Source organism: Tasmannia lanceolata, unplaced genomic scaffold, assembly GCF_043159265.1.
Source record: "Tasmannia lanceolata isolate RefF3 unplaced genomic scaffold, GAP_Taslan_0.1 ptg000004l, whole genome shotgun sequence".
Classification (NCBI taxonomy): Eukaryota; Viridiplantae; Streptophyta; class Magnoliopsida; order Canellales; family Winteraceae; genus Tasmannia; species Tasmannia lanceolata.
Genome location: NW_027518681.1, coordinates 9,787,337 through 9,808,175, shown reverse-complemented (window position 1 = coordinate 9,808,175; position 20,839 = coordinate 9,787,337). Strand labels below are relative to the sequence as shown.

General features: G+C 39.5%; 2 protein-coding genes and 1 long non-coding RNA gene across 3 annotated transcripts in view; 2 read left to right on the top strand and 1 right to left on the bottom strand.

The window, feature by feature from the left end:
- Positions 1-10,692, bottom strand: part of LOC143875630 (uncharacterized) — a 32,379-nt gene extending 21,687 nt beyond the window's left edge. The window contains exon 1 of the mRNA XM_077377240.1: positions 10,520-10,692. The gene's annotated coding sequence lies outside the window, so the exon portion shown is untranslated. The remainder of the gene's footprint in view (positions 1-10,519) is intronic.
- Positions 1,063-1,604, top strand: LOC143875629 (DNA (cytosine-5)-methyltransferase 1A-like). The gene is made up of 2 exons (XM_077377238.1): positions 1,063-1,203; positions 1,386-1,604. The coding sequence occupies exons 1-2, from the start codon at positions 1,063-1,065 to the stop codon at positions 1,602-1,604; spliced, it is 360 nt and encodes a 119-aa protein (XP_077233353.1).
- On the top strand, positions 4,182-5,066 carry LOC143875829 (uncharacterized). The gene is made up of 3 exons (XR_013250206.1): positions 4,182-4,378; positions 4,554-4,941; positions 5,018-5,066. It is a non-coding gene; the product is annotated as an uncharacterized LOC143875829 (long non-coding RNA).
- Positions 10,693-20,839: the final 10,147 nt, after the last annotated feature.

The following is a 20,839-nucleotide window of genomic DNA, read 5'->3' as shown; positions in this document are numbered from 1 at the left end:
GAACCAACCTAGAGCCGTAATTAGAGCCGGGTAGATTCCTTTCACCCATGAAGTTTTTCTAAAGGATTCATTTAGCCGACCCCAACTAGTTTGGGACAAAGGCCGAGTTGAGTTGAGTTTAAGGAGGATCATCCCTCGTTCGCCCCTTGTACGATAACAAGGCGCATTTATTATCTCCCTAATAGATGAATCTTTCCCAACAACCATTTTTTTGGCTCCCGTGTGTACCTCGTGGATGTGATCAATAGTGCCGATCTATCTGGTGATCACAACTTGATCGTGTGATCTTAGCCTCTTGAGCCATAAAGCCTCTATTAATGTTATGCCAATACAAGCTAAATCATTGATTTTTGCAATCTTTTATCATATGGATATCATGTGGACTAGGAACAATTAGGAGATCACATAAACGACCGGAAAACACTTCCAAAGTAGAAATTTTTCTGGAAAATTAAGATAAATTAAGATGAAAATGAAAATATGACCGACGATTTGGTCATTTCCAATGTTTTTAGTGCTTGGTGGGGATATGCATTCAGTTCTCGGGCATGTGTCACCATAGATGATCCCGTCTTTTTTTAGAAAACAGATTTCCGTTTTGGTGGTAGCACTTTAAAATCAACGGTCTTGATTAGACATACATACCAATTGTGGGACTAAAATTGATAATTTGGATTGTCCAATTATTTGTCTAGTCATACTCATGCGAATAATACTTTTTTTTTTTTTGCTCGGTAAATTGGGATTAGGCAGACCCCGACCAGAATATATTAAACAGAAAAGGAATTACAATCTAGCTTGATTGAAGTAAAATATATTATAAAAATATATTAAGGGAAATGATATCAGCACAACCATGTTTTGATACTTGCACTAACTCATCTTGTCTTTTAACATTGTAAGAGTTGTCAAAGGGCATTACAGTTTCCAAGAAGCTTTCACAAGCCAATAAAAAATGAAAAGAAAAACTGAGTTTGTGCAAGTATTAAAGCATGGTAGTGCCAATATCAGTAACCTATATTAAAAAATGAGTGATGGAATGAATTGAAATGAAGGGCTACAATGGAGAAGTTCGGAGATGCAGATGAATGTATCTCAATTCCTGAGGCTGCTGAGTTTGCTGTGTTGCTTGATGAGGAGAAGATCAATAACCTGCAAATTCCGGGTCAAGTTGATTTCATCAATGGAGGGCCTCCATGCCAGGTCTAATAATCATACTTTTATTGTGTAACCTTTGGTCATTATTTTGGTTTGAGGATCACAAGCTGAGCACCATCACTAATAATTCTTAGTTTTGAGTAATTCATTATAATTTTGCTGAAGGCCTATGTTTTTCTGCAGGGCTTCTCTGGTATGAACCGATTTAATCAAAGCACTTGAGCAAGGTCCAGTGTGAGATGATCGCTGGAGCTTATGGCGTTTCTCAGTCTCGAAGACAAGCATTCATATGGCCAGCTTCTCTAGAAGAGGTGCTCTCCGAGTGGCCAGAGCCAATGCACGTTTTTGCGGGTCCAGAGCTGAAAATTGCATTACCGGGAAACATTCAATATGCTGGCGTTAGAAGTACTGTTGAGAAATTCCCATCTATCTTCTTTTCGTTGTAAACAATTTGAGTAAGGGTTGTCTTTCCATATATCACTGTGGAAACTACGGGAAAAACACACATATCTCTTGAGTATTCTTCAATCTTCACCGATCTCTCCTTAATGGTATTTATTCTATGTGCTATCTCATGTAAAAACAAAAAAGGATTGGAAGTAAAACAACCCAAGCAAAAACTCTTTACCTCCTTCCATTTGCTGGTTTGATTTCCTCCTTTGGAACGCCTTCGAATCCAACAACCGGAGTGCTTTTTGATGATGTAAGGCCCCATTTTCACCAGGAACACCCGAAAGAAGATTTTCTGTAATCTTGGTTGATTTTCATTAACAACAAGGAGTGCTTATATAAAGCAATTAGGTGACAAATATGGTATGTAGAAAGGATAAGAACTACGTAGAGGTTTTCCTAATATAATAAGTTGCCTAATATAAATAATTACCTAATCTACTACCCAATAATCAAATAGCCAGATCTTAATGGATATGATATATTCTAACATATATTCAATCGCTTTTCTGATAGCCGACCGACTACCTTTTACCAGTGTGAACAACAAAAGATAGTCTACTTGCAGCCGTAAAATAGATCTAAATTTATGATAACATATTAGATAAGTTCTTCAACAACCCACAAATTACCTTTTACCTGCTGGACTTTTCCTGACGTAATGGGAGGAAGAGACTAGACCTGGCAAAAGTGACCTGGACCCACGGATCCACCCGGCTCGCCTGTAAATTACGGTCGGGTTCATAATTAATGACCCGTTTGAATGTTAGCTGCGGGTCCACCCAGCCTGTCATAACTGTTCCGGGCCCGGTGGACCTGGCCCGCAAAAAAGTGGAATTCTTTTAAAGTGTTTTTCTGTCACAAATTATTGACGTTTGTCAGTCTTCTTTTTCTCTTTGACGAGAGACTTAATAGGAGGTGGAAAAAGACTTTTATCTGTCCTCTTTCTCTCTCCGACTACAGACTTAACAGGAGATGGAAAAACTAGGGGTGCAAGTTTGGTCCTGTCAGCCCTGACCCGCCCTGAGCCCGAACTGGGTCAGGGCGGGATTTTCCAACCCTGAGGGCGGGTCAGGGTTCATTTGTTTAGACCCTGACTCAGCTCGGGTCAGGTTCTGGGTTAATGCCTCGGGTACCGTGACCAGGCCTGACCCTAAGTTTTCTATTATAGAATTGAACCATCTGTGCATGTTTCTTTTGCTAATGTTTTCTATTATCTTGGATTGATGTTTCTTTAGATTATTATTATTAATTGTCTCTGTTGCCCGTCATGTTGTTGAATTCCTATTGTCTTATTTTGTTCCATTTTCTATGTTTATTGATCATTTTGTTTTATATGATTAGTGATTGCTTTATTTTTGGCACTCTTAAGAGGTATTTCCACTAGGGTCGGCCCGTATGACTCGGTCCCGTACGGGTCGGGAGAAACCCGGCCCGGCCCACCCTTTTGCCAAGTCTAGAAGAGACCTTATTCAACATTTATAGCAGGGGACCACCACGTAGTAAATTTTAGTTAAAATGGCATTTATTTGAATATTTAAATGGAAGGTTATTTTAATGCCGCGGGGGGGGGGGGGGGGGCGCAAAAACGAGATTTCGTTTGTAAAATAAAGACAAATCACTATGCTGCGACACATGCGCAATAAGCGAAGGAAATGAGCTCAAATACCCACGAAAAAAAAACAATGGTCAATTCCTCTTCGTCTTTATTTCGGCAACAGAGAACTATGGAGGAGCATGTCCCTCGTATGACAAGGAGGCCCATTTATATAGGGCCCCTTGGAAAACACTATAAATCCAATAACAAGAACTACAGAACATCCTTCCTTTAGTTACATCCATTTCAACGAGCTGACTCTTACGGCCCATTTGTATTGTAGATTTTCAGCCAGGTTTTAGCTTGTAAAATCCACATTATAGAATCCTTGTATCCATATGGGTCATAAAAGAAGCATAGACCAACTCCCTTTTTCTAGAAACAACAGTCACCTAGCAGCAGATTTTGTCTTATTCATTTGATTCATATGACGTATCTGGTCTCTCCTAAAAATGTGAGCCCCGAAATAGCTTTTTGCCAAGTTGCCTAGCAAATCCCCAATCCTTACTATTCTAAAAGCCTAAACCCATGTATTTTCGTCAACCAACTTTCTATATAATTCCCTACCCTTGTCTTTTAAATCTTCCTCCTACATCCCAATTTGGCCAGGACAATTTTGCCATTTCCTTAGTGATTTACCTTGAATGTTGAATCTTCATCACGTGCTTTGACGTTGGTTAATTCCGTCTGTATCCCTCTACTTGGGTTTCGTCTGCTTTCCTGCTATGTCCTTTTTTGCCTGGGCATATTTGTCATTTCAGTAGTTTTGCTTTTTCCCCGCCACATGTCTCTCGCACATCGCAGGTGTCGTCTCCTAGCTTTTAGCCTGTGTACGTGTCCCGGTTTTCCCTTCCTACTTTTTACGTGTAAAAAAACAAAACAGGGAAGAGGAAAATTTGGTCTGCGCCTTCTATCCGGGCCATTTCGGCATTTTTCATCCTTGCTTTGCCTCTGAACATAAGTTCTCATCATTTTTCCTTAAATTTTCTTCTTTTTTCTGTAAACATTTCATGAATCTCATGTTCTCTAATCTGGTTATCTATTTTTTTTTCCAGGTTTTGAATCTTCTAATGGCGTTTCTAAAGATGAGTCTCATGTGCATGTGAGTAAAAAATAGCATAAAGGACACTGGAAGTTGCAGAGAACTTGAATACAGAAAATCATGACCATAAAGTAAGGGTTTAAAATCTAAAACTTTATTTTATTTTATGGGTATTTTTACTATTTTGAATTTCTGGGACATGGGTTTGATCAGCTGAATTTTTAGGGCACATTTTATTTTAGTGATGTCAATTTTTAGGGCACATTTTATTTTAGTGAAGTAAGAGATGATTATTTTGTTTTATAGGATGAAAAATAGATATACATGGTTTGTTTGTCACGGTCAGTCATTCCAGCCATCAAGAAATCAATTTCTCCAAATGCTGCTCTATCCATTTCTCCAAATGCTGCTCTATGATGCCTAATATTCAATTACACGAAGAAGGGTTTGATAATTTCCAATATGCTCCTTGGGCGTAGGGTGGGAACCAAAATATAGAGCCATGGGAAGCAATGATTATCATATCTTTCAACTTTACATACTTATAAGGCCTTCTGATGCAGGACAAACAATTGTTTTTTTGTAATGAAATTTTTTAAGTGGCTATAAAGCTTTTTGATGTAGAACAGGAGGTCTTCAATGTGCGTCAAGAAGAGCTTTATAAACGACAGTCTGGATTCTATTTATTTGAATAGTAAGCTTTTCCTTAATGTCTAACAAGTAGTCTTTATACGCTGAAATGGATTCAAATGTGACATTGTTGATTGTAGGTAGCAAAGAACAGAACCCGGGCAGTTGCAAATATGTTTTCTCTCCCCGTCTCTCAAATTCATCTTCTAGAGTTTCATTTGAGGATATGAATTTTCTCAAACTCATCTTCTAGGGTGTTATTAGAAGAAGTTGATTTGCCTTGAGAATGTTGAACATATCAAGTTTGGGGGTAAGTGATGATAACCAATTAGGACCCGTTTGGATACCCCTTGGATTTGGATTTGGAGGTGAATTTGGATTTCCAAAATCCATGGATTCAAAATTCAGAATTTTAAAATTCACAAATTTATAAATAATGCCGTTTGGATGACCACGTATAGATTTGGATTTCAAATCTAAATTATTATTTTTTTGTTTGGATGCTCTTTGGATTTGAATTTGAAATCTAACAAAACCAAAATGCCCTAAAATGCTTGATATAGGGGCATTTCAACCATTTTCCATGATCCAGGGGCATTCTAGTCATTTTACCCTATATGGGGCTGTTTTGATCATTTTTTATGTCATAAGGGTGTTTTAGTCATTTTTCATGACTCAGGGTATTTGGTCATTTTCACCCTGTATAGGTGTATTTCGGTCATTTTGCATGATCCGGGGGTATTCTAGTCATTTTATTTAATATGACGTATTTTTATCATTTTTATCTCATGAGGGTATTTTTAGTCATTTTAGTCATTTTTCATGAGCCATGGGTCATTTTTACTTGATATAGAGGTATTTCAGTAATTTTCCATTATCTTGGGGTATTCTAGTCATTTTACCCTATATGAGGTTATTTTGATCATTTTTATGTCATAAGGGTATTTTAGTCATTTTGCACGACGTGGGTGTATTTATTCATTTTTACCTGGTATAAGGGTATTTTAGTCACTTTGCCTGACCAGGGGGTATTCTAGTCATTTTACCTAATATAGCATATTTTTATCAATGTTATCTCATGAGAGTATTTTTAGTTATTTTAGTCATTTTTTATGAGCCATGGGTCATTTTTACTTGATATAGGGGTATTTCAGTAATTTTTCATAATCTTTGGGTATTCTAGTCATTTTACCCCATATGAGGTTATTTTGATCATTTTAATGTCATAAGAGTGTTTTAGTCATTTTGCACGACTCGGGGTATTTTTTTATATTTTTACTTGGTATAGGAGTATTTCGGTCATTTTGCCTGACCCGGGGGTTTTCTAGTCATTTTACCTAATACGACTTATTCTGATAATTTTTTAATGTCATATGGGTACTTTAGTCATTTAACACTTCTTTGGTATATTTTTGGTCATTTTAACCCCTCACGGGTCACATTTAGATTTATAAATAACCTCTTGCAGAAATGATTTATAAATCCAAAAAATTACACTAACATGAGGAATTTGTAAATCTTGTGGATTTCACTCATAAAGGCTTGCCAAAAGCTGAATTTGGATTTAAAAATCCAAATTCACCTCCAAATCCAAATCCAAGTTGAGCAAAGGGTATCATTCCATAGACCCAAATATCAAATACGGGGGAAAACACAGAATCCTCATTCATCAATCTTCATCGATTCTCCCGGATCGAAAAGAGTGAGAAATGGATTGTTTATGCTAGCACAAAGAGGGAAAACGAAGGCTATAAATAGATACCTATCGCTAACCAAAACGTTTTTCACAAGGCACCCTTCCACCGACCGCAATAAAATTGATTCGTAGAGATTTTTGGTAATCTTGTTTGATTTTCATAAGCAATAAGGAGTGCCTATATAGTGCATTTGAGAGATATATATGGTAAGTAATAAGGATAAGAAGAGGTGGGAGACTTTCCTAATATACTAAGTTGCCTAATCTAAACAATTAACTAATCTAGCATACAAAGATCCAATGGGCAGATATTAATGGATCTAATATATTTTAACATATAATGATCCAATGGTCCGATATTAATGAATCTAATATATTATAACACACAGATTTTCTGATAGTCGACCGGCCGTCTTTTAATTGCCGAGCTTTCCCTACCTGCTGCCATAAAATAGATCTAGATTTCTAATATGCTATTGGATAAGTTTTTCGATAGCCGCCAGAACGCCTTTTACCTGCCGGATTATCCAGACGTTGTAATGGCCAGGAAGAGAAACCCCAGTCGATATTTATAGATGGCGACCGCTGATATGTGAAAATTGAATATATTCTAACATGTATTAGTGTTAGTTAAAATGACATTTATTTGAAAATTTAACGGTACGAAAGGGCATATTAATCAATATGATATCATCTTTATTCCCCAAACTGATCACTATGGATGAGCATCCCCCGTGCAACGATGAGACACATTTAAGGCGTGTTCGGTAACTATTTCTAAGATCTTTCCGCGGAACGGGCAAAAAACAGGATAATGAGAATCTTCGAAATGGATCGTAGTCGCTTCATAATATCTCATTATTCAGTAGACTAAAGTGGCAAAAAATTAAGAATTATAAGAAACGGGCTTGATGGGTCAGTTCACTGAACTTCATGAAATTGTGATTTTTGAGATATCTCATTCTCCACGCCACGCCCAAGAATACGGGCGGAGAATAGTCGCTGAACGCAACCTTATTATCTCGTTCATGAATGAATCTTTGCTAAGGACCACTTTTTCGCCCCCACATGTGCCTTGTGGATGTAATCAATAATGTTGATCGACCTGATGATCACAACTTTGATATGATGATTTTATCCTCTTGACCCATTACGCGTCCTCTAATGTTATACTAATAAATACTATATCATTGATTTTTGTAGGCTTTTACCGTATGGATAAGAGGTTTGTGTGGCGTGGGATTACGAACAATTAGGTCATCTCATAAACAGCCGGAGAACACTTCTGTGGTACCCTGATCCCGCGAGAGGGGCGTGGGGCGAGCCGCCGCGCTCTCTTCTCTTGGTCTCTCGTATCCACGCGATTGGCGTGTGTTTTTTAATTGTTGATTTTAATTCGTCTTTCCTGTGAACTTGGGATCACTAAGGCAATCCGAATTCCACACGAAAGAGACTGACAGAGTCGCCACCTAGATGTGGGATCTAGGACCCGTAATTAACCAGAAATCTAGACTCGCTACCTGGTTACGAGAATGGAAGGTATGGGGAGTTATCCGCCACATGCACCATTCCTGCCCGATAATCGGTCTTCGATTCCAAAAGCTAATTCTTTTAAATTTATTTTAACTGGCTCATTCAACTCTATGTTAATGTGCGAACTAAGTGACATGCATCCTATGATCTAATTTTAATGTGAATCCTAGATGTGTATCTTGATTTATTAATTTGTCTGGATTCATTCTAAGTGAAAGTTCTCCTAGAATTCTAATTTCATGGAAAATCCTAAATGATTTGATTAAGCATTTACAAGAAAATTAATATACAAAACACCACAATTTGTTTGTGGTGCCGACTCGCGGGTGGTATGCCATCAGACATCCAAGCTGCCTACGTACCCAAGCCTTACTGGGATCAGAGTCGACGTAGTTCGGTGCACCTAAGCTAAGCTACTTATGCCTAACTCAACTAGGACACCGACCTAGACGGGATTGACTGTTTCAACAGTTTTAGGAGAAGTTATTTAATTCAAGTTGAGGATTTTATTATCTTAGGATTTCATCTAAGATGCTATATGATTCTCATCTAAATGCAAATGGTCCCTTAGACTAATGCAGGTTTGCCTACATCCTAGTTTACTAGGCTTGTCCTAGGGAAAGATTGGGTGACTAGTGTAACTAGACCTATGGCACGGTTGCTATACATAGCAAACGTCCGTGATGAGGCTGGACTCCTAACTCTAGGACTCCCTAAAACCTAAGACTCCCTAAAACTTAGGACACGACACGACACCGGTGTTCCTAAATTGGGCTCTAAGGGTCCTTACGACGGAAACCGTAATCCAACGGTTCCGAGAGACACGAGGTGAATCGATTTCAGTTCTTGAGGTTAGTGAAAAAAAGGATGGAAGAGATGATGAAATAGTGTGAGGGAATGAGAAAGATAGAGAAAGGTGCGACTGAACTTGGGAGTGCTAAATTGCCTACGTACCCCGCGATGGGGATCAAGCCACACGTAGTTCCGCTGGGGAGGTTACTTGGATTTTGGAAAACAGGATTGGTATTTGGATCAGGAATCGGGTTTGTATTTGAGCATTGGACTTGAGATTCAGAAACATTGATTTAGCAATGGGATTTTGGAATTGGGAATTTGCATCAAAGAATTGAGCATATAGGAATCATCAAGGGTTTGAATTTTGGGAATTCAAAATGGGCGGGCTTATGAGATTCGGCCAAATGGATTCAGACATGCGACTCAGATTGTGTTGGGATATGACTTGGTTAGGCAAAAGGGAGGAAGTTCTATTAGGTGTAAAAGGGCATTAGTAGAATAGGGGAATGACTCGGTTGTGACATGGAAGGCCGCAACTTGGTCGAATGCGACTCGGTTGCATTGGGATGGGTTGATTAAGGAATTGGATTGAGTCAACTAAGGGGAGAGTCCAGTCAGTTAAAGAGGTTGAGCATACTCGACTAGAGAGTTGGGTCAACTCGACTAGGGAGGTTGGCTAGAGTTGACTCAGTTGAGCTGGGTTGGGATCCCACTTGGTTGGATTGTATTGGGGCGATTTGACTTAAGCTGCAGGTGGCCTGGCTGGGTTAGATTTAATGTAACCAGATTTATGGATAAATGGTGTGCCTCAGTGAGTGGACAAAGGTATGGCTTGGGTTGATGTGACTCGGTTATAGGGTTTAAGGCTTATGGGTATGGGGTTTAGTGAGTTGGGTCTAAGTTAGGAGCAAACCCGAGACTAGCCATGGTCTAACCAGGAGGAAGCAGGGTACAAACCAGGGTGCGGACCAGGGTGCACCAGGGTGCGAACCAGCAGGGAACCAGGGTGCGAACCAGCAGGGGAACCAGGGTGCAACCAGCAGGGAACCTGGGTGCAACCAGCAGCGAACCTGGGTGCAACCAGGGTCTAACCAGAGTGCGAACCAGCAGGGAACCAGGGTGCGAACCAGTATCGAACCTGGGTGCAACCAGCAACGAACCTGGGTGCAACCAGGGTCTAACCAGAGGCTAACCAGGGGGAACCAGGGTGTGAACCAGGGTACGAACCAGAGTACAACCAGGGGCTGGCCAGGGTGCGAACCAGGGTGCGAATTAGTAGGGAACCAGAGTGCGAACCAGCAGGGAACCAGGGTGCGAACCAGCAGGGAACCAGGGTGCAACCAGTATCGAACCTGGGTGCAACCAGCAGCGAACCTGGGTGCAACCAGGAGCTAACCAGAAGCTAACCAGGGGGAACCAGGGTGTGAACCATTAGGGAAAAATAAAAATGAAGATCAGATGGGTTAAGAGAAGAGGGAAACATGTATAACTTCAAAGTCTACCATCAAGAAGAATATGAGTAAAGATTGATCCTAGATGCTTCCTAACATGGTTTTTCTTTTAAAGTAAAAGATATGCATGAAAACAGACCCTACATAAAATTGAAATAAATGCCTACCTCTTTGAAAACCCACTTTGTGTTTGATTTTTCTTTGATGTTAATTCCTTGAAGATGATTCCTTGCTTGATAATGACCGCGTATAAAATCACCCGATCCGGCAAGGATGGCCGAACCCTTGAAGAGATGAGGGAGAGGGATGAATTTTCTAAGAGAGGGGTTCTTTTTTTTTCTTCTCTTCTTCCTCCTCCTTTGGATGGTGGGATGAGAGGGTATTTATAGGAGAATGGGATAGGAGGTTAGGTGAGGTTAGGTGAGGTTAGGTGAGGTTAGGTAAGGTTAGGTGAGGTTAGGTGAGGTTAGGTGAGGTTTGGATGGTTAGGATGAGAGGAGATGTTAGGTGAGGTTAGGTGAGGTTTGGATGGTTAGGATGAGAGGAGAGGTTAGGTGATTTTGGATGGTTAGACCCAGCTCAAGATCTGCCATTGATCTAACGATTTACGGAAATCGGGTCTCGGAATGGAATCAGGGTCCGGGCTATGAAGTGACCCTAGCTTATTTTGTCCCGATTGATGATCCGTAAAGTCAGATCAAGATATTAATGACCTAAAACATATAAATCAATGATAGAGGGGGTTCTCACATGGATTTAACACACTAATTTCTTTGTTGATTAAAACAAAACAAAATGGGGTGTCTACAGATGCCCCTCTTTGGTAGAGATGACGTAGTCATTGAATACCAAAGCAAAAAATGACAAAACCATTTTGCGTAGCTTTAATCGACAAAGAACTCTCTCGACACAATGTACCTTAACATAATGCAACCTTCACATAATGCAATACCCTAGATGAAATCCTGGAATTTGGAATGCAAAAAAAAAATCCCGCTGCGGTGCCGCTCACAAACGGGCAACGAGAGAAGATGAGACCATTCACAAATGGATTCAGAAAATGAGATACCGTTCAGAAACGGGCTCAAAGAGGATAGGAGGCCATTCACAAATGGATTCGGACAATGAGGTATCGTTCACAAACGGTCTCAAGGAGGATAAGAGACCATTCACAAATGGATTCGGACAATGAGGTATCGTTCACAAACGGTCTCAAGGAGGATAAGAGACCATTCACAAATGGACTCGAGAAATGAGGCACCGTTCACAAACGGGCTCAAGGAGGACATGAGACCATTCCCAAATGGACTCAGAAAACGAGACACCGTTCACAAACGGGTTCAAGGAGAAGACGAAACCATTCACAAATGAACTCGAGAAATGAGGCGCCGTTCACAAACGGGCTCAAGGAGAACACGAGACCATTCACAAATGAACTCGAGAAATGAGGCGCCGTTCACAAACGGGCTCAAGGAGAACACGAGACCATTCACAAATGGACTCAGAAAATGGGACACCGTTTACAAACGGGTTCAAGGAGAAGACGAGACCATTCACAAATGAACTCGAGAAATGAGGCGCCGTTCACAAACGGGCTCAAGGAGAACACGAGACCATTCACAAATGGACTCGAGAAATGAGGCACCGTTCACAAACGGGCTCAAGGAGAACACGAGACCATTCACAAATGGACTCAGAAAATGGGACACCGTTTACAAACGGGTTCAAGGAGAAGACGAGACCATTCACAAATGAACTCGAGAAATGAGGCGCCGTTCACAAACGGGCTCAAGGAGAACATGAGACCATTCACAAATGGACTCGGAAAAAGGAGACACCGTTCACAAACGGGTTCAAGGAGAAGACGAGACCATTTACAAATGGACTCGAGAAAAGAGGCACCGTTCACAAACGGGCTCAAAGAAACAAGAGAATTTTTATGAACTTGAATTTGTCGTAGGATTGGATTTTTTTGAATTAAGGATTTGGATTTGATAAATTTTTTATTTTTGGGAAATGAGGTACCGTCCGTAAACGGGCTCAAGGAGAAGACGAGACCATTCACAAATGAACTCGAGAAATGGGGCACCTTTCACAAAAGGGCTCAAAGAGGACATGAGATTTTTCGTAGGATTGGATTTTTTTTTTGAAGTAAGGATTTGGATTTGCTAAATTTTTTATTTTTGGGAAATGAGGTACCGTCCGTAAACGAGCTCAAGGAGAAGACGAGACCATTCACAAATGGCCTCGAGAAAAGAGGCACCGTTCACAAACGGGCTCAAAGAGGACATGAGATTTTTCGTAGGATTGGATTTTTTTTTTTTTTAAGTAAGGATTTGGATTTGCTAAATTTTTTATTTTTGGGAAATGAGGTACCGTCCGTAAACAGGCTCAATGAGAAGACGAGACCATTCACAAATGGCCTCGAGAAAAGAGGCACCGTTCACAAACAGGCTCAAAGAGGACATGAGATTTTTCGTAGGATTGGATTTTTTTTTTTGAATTAAGGATTTGGATTTTATAAATTTTTTATTTTTGGGAAATGAGGTACCGTCCGCAAACGGGCTCACGGAGAAGACGAGACCATTCACAAATGGCCTCGAGAAAAGAGGCGCCGTTCACAAACGGGCTCAAAGAGGACATGAGATTTTTCGTAGGATTGGATTTTTTTTTTTGAATTAAGGATTTGGATTTTATAAATTTTTTATTTTTGGGAAATGAGGTACCGTCCGCAAACGGGCTCACGGAGAAGACGAGACCATTCACAAATGGCCTCGAGAAAAGAGGCGCCGTTCACAAACGGGCTCAAAGAGGACATGAGATTTTTCGTAGGATTTGAATTTGACGTAAGATTGGATTTGTTTTTTTTTTTTTTTTGAATTGGGATTTGATTTGATGAATTTTTATTATTTTTATTTATTTTTTTTGTATTTTTGGGAAATGTGGCACCGTCCGCAAACGGGCTCATGGAGAAGATGAGACCATTCACAAATGGCCTCGAGAAAAGAGGCACCGTTCACAAATGGGCTCGAAGAATTTAGAGGTTTTCATGAATTTGAATTTGACGTAGAATTGGATTTGATGAATTTTAGATTTTTTTTATTTTTTTTTTTTGAACTCAATGAAATCGGGGACATTATAGATCGTGCCCAGTAAAGATATTGGAAACCAAGACTTTGACGAATGATGAGACGACCAACCTTATGAACGAAGAACCATTAGTAACAAGAATGGATTAGGAACACTTTTATGAAACTTCAACAAGATTTTTCTCAATGAGACTGTTGGTCTTGTCTTCTGGGGATTTTGATAACTGAAACCTTGAACAAGACAGTTGAGATTGGTAATTTAGAACAATGGCTCTCTTGGATATAATCGTGGAAAAGTGGGATTTGCCTCTTGACAGGTGTTTAGATAAACATTTCTTGACCAGGATAGTATTTAACAACTGGAAGGAGATTCCGAATTTTAATGGTTCATCTTTCTGAGAAATTGGCTCAACCACCATTGCATCTGGGGCTCTTCCAAGCTTAAGGTGCCTTCCTGGGGTATGATCTTTTTACGAAAGTTGGGCTTTCTGATGTTTCTACTTCTGAACTCTTCTGAGTTGATCTTCTTTGAAATGTAGCTGTTTGACTAGATTCTCGAACTCCTTCATACGATCGCAGGGAGCTGACGAGGCTGGGCCTTCTTCACCGAGACAGTTGCATCATTTGGACACCAGGACGACGATTGACTCTTTCTAAAGAGAAAACTTAGATAAAATGCACTACTCAAAAGATTGAGCAGCTCTGAAGGAGTGAACATAGAATGACAAAGATTGACTGACTACACTGACAGACACAGTAATACTTCTGACTTAGTTAATATTTTATTTGGTAAGTCTATCCTTTCAAGGAATGTTTTTTTTCAATTGGTGCACATGGGACTTCTTCCTTGAAACAGTAATGCCTCAAGGATTTAATTACGCCCCTTAAGATTGCTTAGCTTCAATGCCCCCAGTTTTGAGGATATCACTTGAATTTGCTTGAATTTCAGTTGATCTTCAGTCTTGATACCGGCTGTAGCCTTCTTATACTGATTCTCTTACCGTGACCAAGTTACCTCTTCAGGGTTTTTAACTTGGCGGACCGCGCTAGCCTTAACTTTTGCCTGAACCACCTTTCTAGGTTTTCGATCCAGCAGGCTATCCCCTTAGCTTTTGCCTAAGCCGCCCTTTCGGGTTTTCAACTTAGCAGGGAAATGATCTTAAATTTTGCCTAGACCGCCCTTTCAGGTTTTCAGTCTAGCAGATCTTCAAACTCCGTTCTTTTTTTTCTTTTTGTGTTTCGGGACCTAGATCATTAAATCTGAACACCGGAGGGACTTTATAGGTAGGATAGGGCTTTACAAAGAATGGCTTAAGGCTCAACAAAGATTTCGACCAAACCTGTGAACAGGTTGCCTCCATATCCCCATGTAGGAATTAGGACGTGTGTAGTTCAGGGCAAATGCCCCTAGTTTGAAAATAAATTGTTTGAAGGTTAATTGATTTTTCTTTTTTTCTTTTCTTTCTGGAATAATTATCTTCTCTTCTTTTGGAACTTGTCCCTCTTTTTTTTTTGGAACGATTGATTTTTCTTTTTCTTTTTCTTTTGAATCGACCGAACTCGGTTTAACCGAGCTGCCTACGTACCCCAGTGTAGGGATCAGGTCTCGTGTAGTTCGGGGGAATGCCCCAAGTTTGATGGGTTTTCAAGAAAATTTGATTTAGGCTCGAAGGGTTTGCAAATCGGTATTCTTTTGACATTGGGTTTTGATTTTGGGATTTAATCGGCCAAAGGAGGCCTTTCGATGTTCAGATTGGGAATCGATCTAGGTTACTAGAGTCTGTCTGGTACTGATTATTTATTTCTTTTTTTTCTCTTTTTTTTTTTTTTTTTCACGGAGTTTGACGGCATTTCCAGGTAAGATAATGGATTTTCTTCTTTCAAGATTCTAATGCGTGCTTTCGGCTTTCATAGAGCGAAACTTGTTCCTTGACATCCTCCATCTATGGATTTGTAACTCTTGATATCTGATGACCACTTTTCAATACTTGCTCTTGAACTTCTTATCTTGAATTTGTTGGCTTCATGTTATGAATTTGAGAACCAAGGTCATTGATTGGAAATATGAAAGTTATTTCCACTCTATGCCCCTTGCATAGCATATGATATTCACTTCATTCTTTCTTGAACCTTCTATCTGGGTCTTTCTCTTGACATTAATGGTAACGCTTACGGGACCATCTTTTTATCCTCAAAACGGGTTTACCAATTCTTCACACTCTTCAGAGGGTAATGTATTTTCAATCGGCATTTATTGGATCAAGGTTTCAGTGCCAGTGTTTACCACTTCAATTTCACCTTTGAAAGGCTGAGATTGGCGCTCCTCCTCTTGTTCAAGTAATCGTTGTGACTCAAGTGGAGTTTCGTCAATTTTGTTCTCATTTGAGGAGGGAGTCTTATTTTAAGATCAGAAGCACACTTAAGAAATAGACACAAGTGAACTATTGGAACTGAAACTTTATTTAAAGAAAAAGATACTACATCTGACAACCTATCCTGAACATGTTCAGGATTCACAACTCTAAAAGAAAAACAAAAGATAACTTGCCTAGACTAGGCATTAACCTAGAACTGTAGAACCGGACTCAACAATTGTACTGACCATGATGGCTGACTCAAAATAAAATAGTAAACGACTAAAACTTTAACTGCCGCAACTGTCTAGCTTCGGAGGCTCGGTGAAAGCTGGCTCATAAATGGTACTTTCAACTTTGGATTCGCAACCGGACCTGTGCCCCTTTGAACCTTCAGTTATTTAAGCATTGCGAACGGCTGGCGGCAGTACTGCATGATTCGGTAATAGGTTATTGGTAGCAACGGGACTTGGCTCAAACACAAGGCTTTTATTGTCGAGCAACCTCTGGATTCTGAATTTTAAGGCAATGCAATTATCAGTGAGATGGCCAGAATTTCTATGGTATTCGCAGTGTTGATCTGTTCGCCAATTTGCTGGTAAAGGATTAGGAAGAGCCCTAATGTCGGGCAGGATTATGCGACCTGAAGCTAGACACTCCTTGAGTATCTCAGATGGCGGAAGAGGGAGAGGGGTAAATTCTGTCTGGGAACGTAAAAGTTTTAAAAGGAGAATTAAACGCCAAACCATTAAAACATGTTTTTTTACTCAAAAACCGACATTTAAAACGGCGTTTCGCTATATATGCGTGCGACTAGCTATAATTATTTCATTTGCCAGGAAAACATGTTTCAAAACAATTTATTTTGGAAACCGGAGAAGAAATGAAAATGACAGACAATTTAAACAATTCTAGCGTTTTTAGCATTTGCCAGGGATTTGAGCTCACTTCCTTATTTTCTTGTGCAGGCGTATGGACAGAACGGATTTATGTTTTGCTAGCAGTCCTCTAAAAGGTCAACAGTCTTGATTAGACAAACATATCCAATGTGGACCAAAATTTATCATTTAGATTGTCAGATTATTTGTCTAGTCGTACTCTTGCGCAGAATACTTCGTATCTTGGTTGAAGTGAAATGTATTTTTAAAAATATATTAAAAAGGGAGTATCCCTGCCAAACCGAGAGCGGAATTGGTTAAATCCCTACATGGGACATGGCATAGGAATTGTAGGTTTTGTCATATTAAGAAAAAGCCAAAAAAGGAAGTAAAATAACACACTCAAGAGATAAATATGGTAAGTGATAAGGATAAGTAATATGGAGAGGTAATCCTAACAAGTTTCCTAATCTAAATAATTACCTAATCTACTACCCAACAATCTAATGGACGTATCTTAATGGATCTGATATATTCTAACATATAATAGATAGTCTTTCTGACAACCGATTACCTTCTGTTGGCCTAGCTTCAAGGTGGCAATTGTGCCGTGCCGGGCTGAAGGTTTAGGCACAAAACGGCAAGGCAGAAAAGCGGCACGAAACGGCCCGGCACGCCTGGCACGACAAATAACAGTGGAAAAAAGGCTTTATGTGGCTGTTTTCTCGTGCCGGCACGACATGGGCCACATACCGCGGGCGGTGCCGTGCCTAACCTCCAGCACATTCGTGCCGTGCCTGGCCTGCGGGCTGTGAATTTTCGTACCGTGCCGGCACGGCACGGCCAGTTTGCCACCTTGAGCCTAGCTTTCCAATGATGACACTAAGTCCGAAGGGCAAAAGGTAGTCCACTTGCCGCCATAAAATAGATCTAAATTTATGATTGTTTTCGACAGCGAGAAACCCCCTTTTACCTATCCAACTTATCCCGACATCGTAATGGTAGCCAACATTTATAGCCGGGGACCACTCGGTGGTAACATTAGTTAACATGGCATTTATTTGTTTTCGACATCATTTCATTTGGAAAATAAAGACGAAACCCTATGTTGTGACTCATGCACAAGAAGACAAGGAAGTGAGCTTGAACTACCATGAAATGCAAAAAGACACTGCGGAAATGATCAAATCGTCGGTCAATTCTACTTTTGTCATTGGAAGTGTTTTCCATTTAATCAATATCCACCATCGAATTTATTTCCAGAAGAAGTGCATTCACTATCTCGTACAGAGATGAATATTTCCTAATGACTATTTTTTTTTGGTTCTCACCTCTACCTCTTGGATGGGATCAATCATGTTGGTCGATCTTGTAATCACAAGTTGATTGAATGATCACAGCCTCCGCTTGATTCATGAAGCCTCTTTCAATGTGATGCGAATAAAAGCTAGATTATTGATTTTAAAGGAGATTGTCCGCCTAGTTGGATTGGGCCCTGTTCGGATTGCAAGAAAAACATTTCTGACCAGAAAATTTTCTTGGAATATTTGTTTCATCCCATGATTTAGAAGGAAATGATATGATTGGGGTTAATTTAGAAGGACGTCACTTTAAATTGAATAAGGTCGGTTCAATTGTACAATCTTTTATCCTATATAGATAAAGGGTTTTTTTATCCATAAACTACTAATCTATAAACCATGCTTGCATAAATTATATTATAATTAGTCTGGGATAACCACAATTTAGCCAATAACTACTTAAAAATAATTCCCTAAATATCCCTAAATACTACAGCACAAAGAGCTAGGCCACGAACAAAACTGGATTTCATTTGGAAAATAAAGACGGAACCATGTGTTGTGACACATACTCAAGAAGGGAAGGAAGTGAGCTCGATTCCCAACAAAATGCGATAAAAAAAAAAAAAAACAATATGGAAATGACCAAATCTTCAGTCAATTCAATTTTTGTGTTTATTTTTCAAATGAAATCCCGTTTTGGAATTGTTTTCCTTTTAATCACTCTCCACCAGCATCTTTATTTCCGAAAATGGTCCACGTAGAAGAACCAACCTAGAGCCGTAATTAGAGCCGGGTAGATTCCTTTCACCCATGAAGTTTTTCTAAAGGATTCATTTAGCCGACCCCAACTAGTTTGGGACAAAGGCCGAGTTGAGTTGAGTTTAAGGAGGATCATCCCTCGTTCGCCCCTTGTACGATAACAAGGCGCATTTATTATCTCCCTAATAGATGAATCTTTCCCAACAACCATTTTTTTGGCTCCCGTGTGTACCTCGTGGATGTGATCAATAGTGCCGATCTATCTGGTGATCACAACTTGATCGTGTGATCTTAGCCTCTTGAGCCATAAAGCCTCTATTAATGTTATGCCAATACAAGCTAAATCATTGATTTTTGCAATCTTTTATCATATGGATATCATGTGGACTAGGAACAATTAGGAGATCACATAAACGACCGGAAAACACTTCCAAAGTAGAAATTTTTCTGGAAAATTAAGATAAATTAAGATGAAAATGAAAATATGACCGACGATTTGGTCATTTCCAATGTTTTTAGTGTTTGGTGGGGATATGCGTTCAGTTCTCGGGCATGTGTCACCATAGATGATCCCGTCTTTTTTTGCCTCGGTAAATTGGGATTAGGCAGACCCCGACCAGAATATATTAAACAGAAAAGGAATTACAATCTAGCTTGATTGAAGTAAAATATATTATAAAAATATATTAAGGGAAATGATATCAGCACAACCATGTTTTGATACTTGCACTAACTCATCTTGTCTTTTAACATTTTAAGAGTTGTCAAAGGGCATTACAGTTTCCAAGAAGCTTTCACAAGCCAATAAAAAATGAAAAGAAAAACTGAGTTTGTGCAAGTATTAAAGCATGGTAGTGCCAATATCAGTAACCTATATTAAAAAATGAGTGATGGAATGAATTAAATGAAGGGCTACAATGGAGAAGTTCGGAGATGCAGATGAATGTATCTCAATTCCTGAGGCTGCTGAGTTTGCTGTGTTGCTTGATGAGGAGAAGATCAATAACCTGCAAATTCCGGGTCAAGTTGATTTCATCAATGGAGGGCCTCCATGCCAGGTCTAATATTCATACTTTTATTGTGTAACCTTTGGTCATTATTTTGGTTCGAGGATCACAAGCTGAGCACCATCACTAATAATTCTTAGTTTTGAGTAATTCATTATAATTTTGCTGAAGGCCTATGTTTTTCTGCAGGGCTTCTCTGGTATGAACCGATTTAATCAAAGCACTTGAGCAAGGTCCAGTGTGAGATGATCGCTGGAGCTTATGGCGTTTCTCAGTCTCGAAGACAAGCATTCATATGGTCAGTTTCTCTAGAAGAGTATTCTCCGAGTGGCCAGAGCCAATGCACGTTTTTGCGGGTCCAGAGCTGAAAATTGCATTACCGGGAAACATTCAATATGCTGGCCTTAGAAGTACCGTTGAGAAATTCCCATCTATCTTCTTTTCGTTGTAAACAAGTTGAGTAAGGGTTGTCTTTCCATATATCACTGTGGAAACTACGGGAAAAACACACGTATCTCTTGAGTATTCATCAATCTTCACCGATCTCTCCTTAGTGGTATTTATTCTATGTGCTATCTCATGTAAAAACAAAAGAGGATTGGAAGTAAAACAACCCAAGCAAAAACTCTTTACCTCCTTCCATTTGCTGGTTTGATTTCCTCCTTTGGAACGCCTTCGAATCCAACAACCGGAGTGCTTTGTGATGATGTAAGCCCCCATTTTCACCAGGAACACCCGAAAGAATATTTTCTGTAATCTTGGTTGATTTTCATTAACAACAAGGAGTGCTTATATAAAGCAATTAGGAGACAAATATGGTATGCAGAAAGGATAAGAACTACGTAGAGGTTTTCCTAATATAATAAGTTGCCTAATATAAATAATTACCTAATCTACTACCCAATAATCAAATAGCCAGATCTTAATGGATATGATATATTCTAACATATATTCAATCGCTTTTCTGATAGCCGACCGACTACCTTTTACCGGTATGAACAACAAAAGATAGTCTACTTGCAGCCGTAAAATAGATCTAAATTTATGATAACATATTAGATAAGTTCTTCAACAACCCACAAATTACCTTTTACCT

Bases quoted from the DNA above. Each gene is read 5' to 3' on its own strand.
- LOC143875629 (XM_077377238.1), top strand. From the start codon at position 1,063: ATGGAGAAGTTCGGAGATGCAGATGAATGTATCTCAATTCCTGAGGCT. The intron at 1,204-1,385 runs GTCTAATAATCA...CACTTGAGCAAG, and splicing joins ATGGAGGGCCTCCATGCCAG to GTCCAGTGTGAGATGATCGC.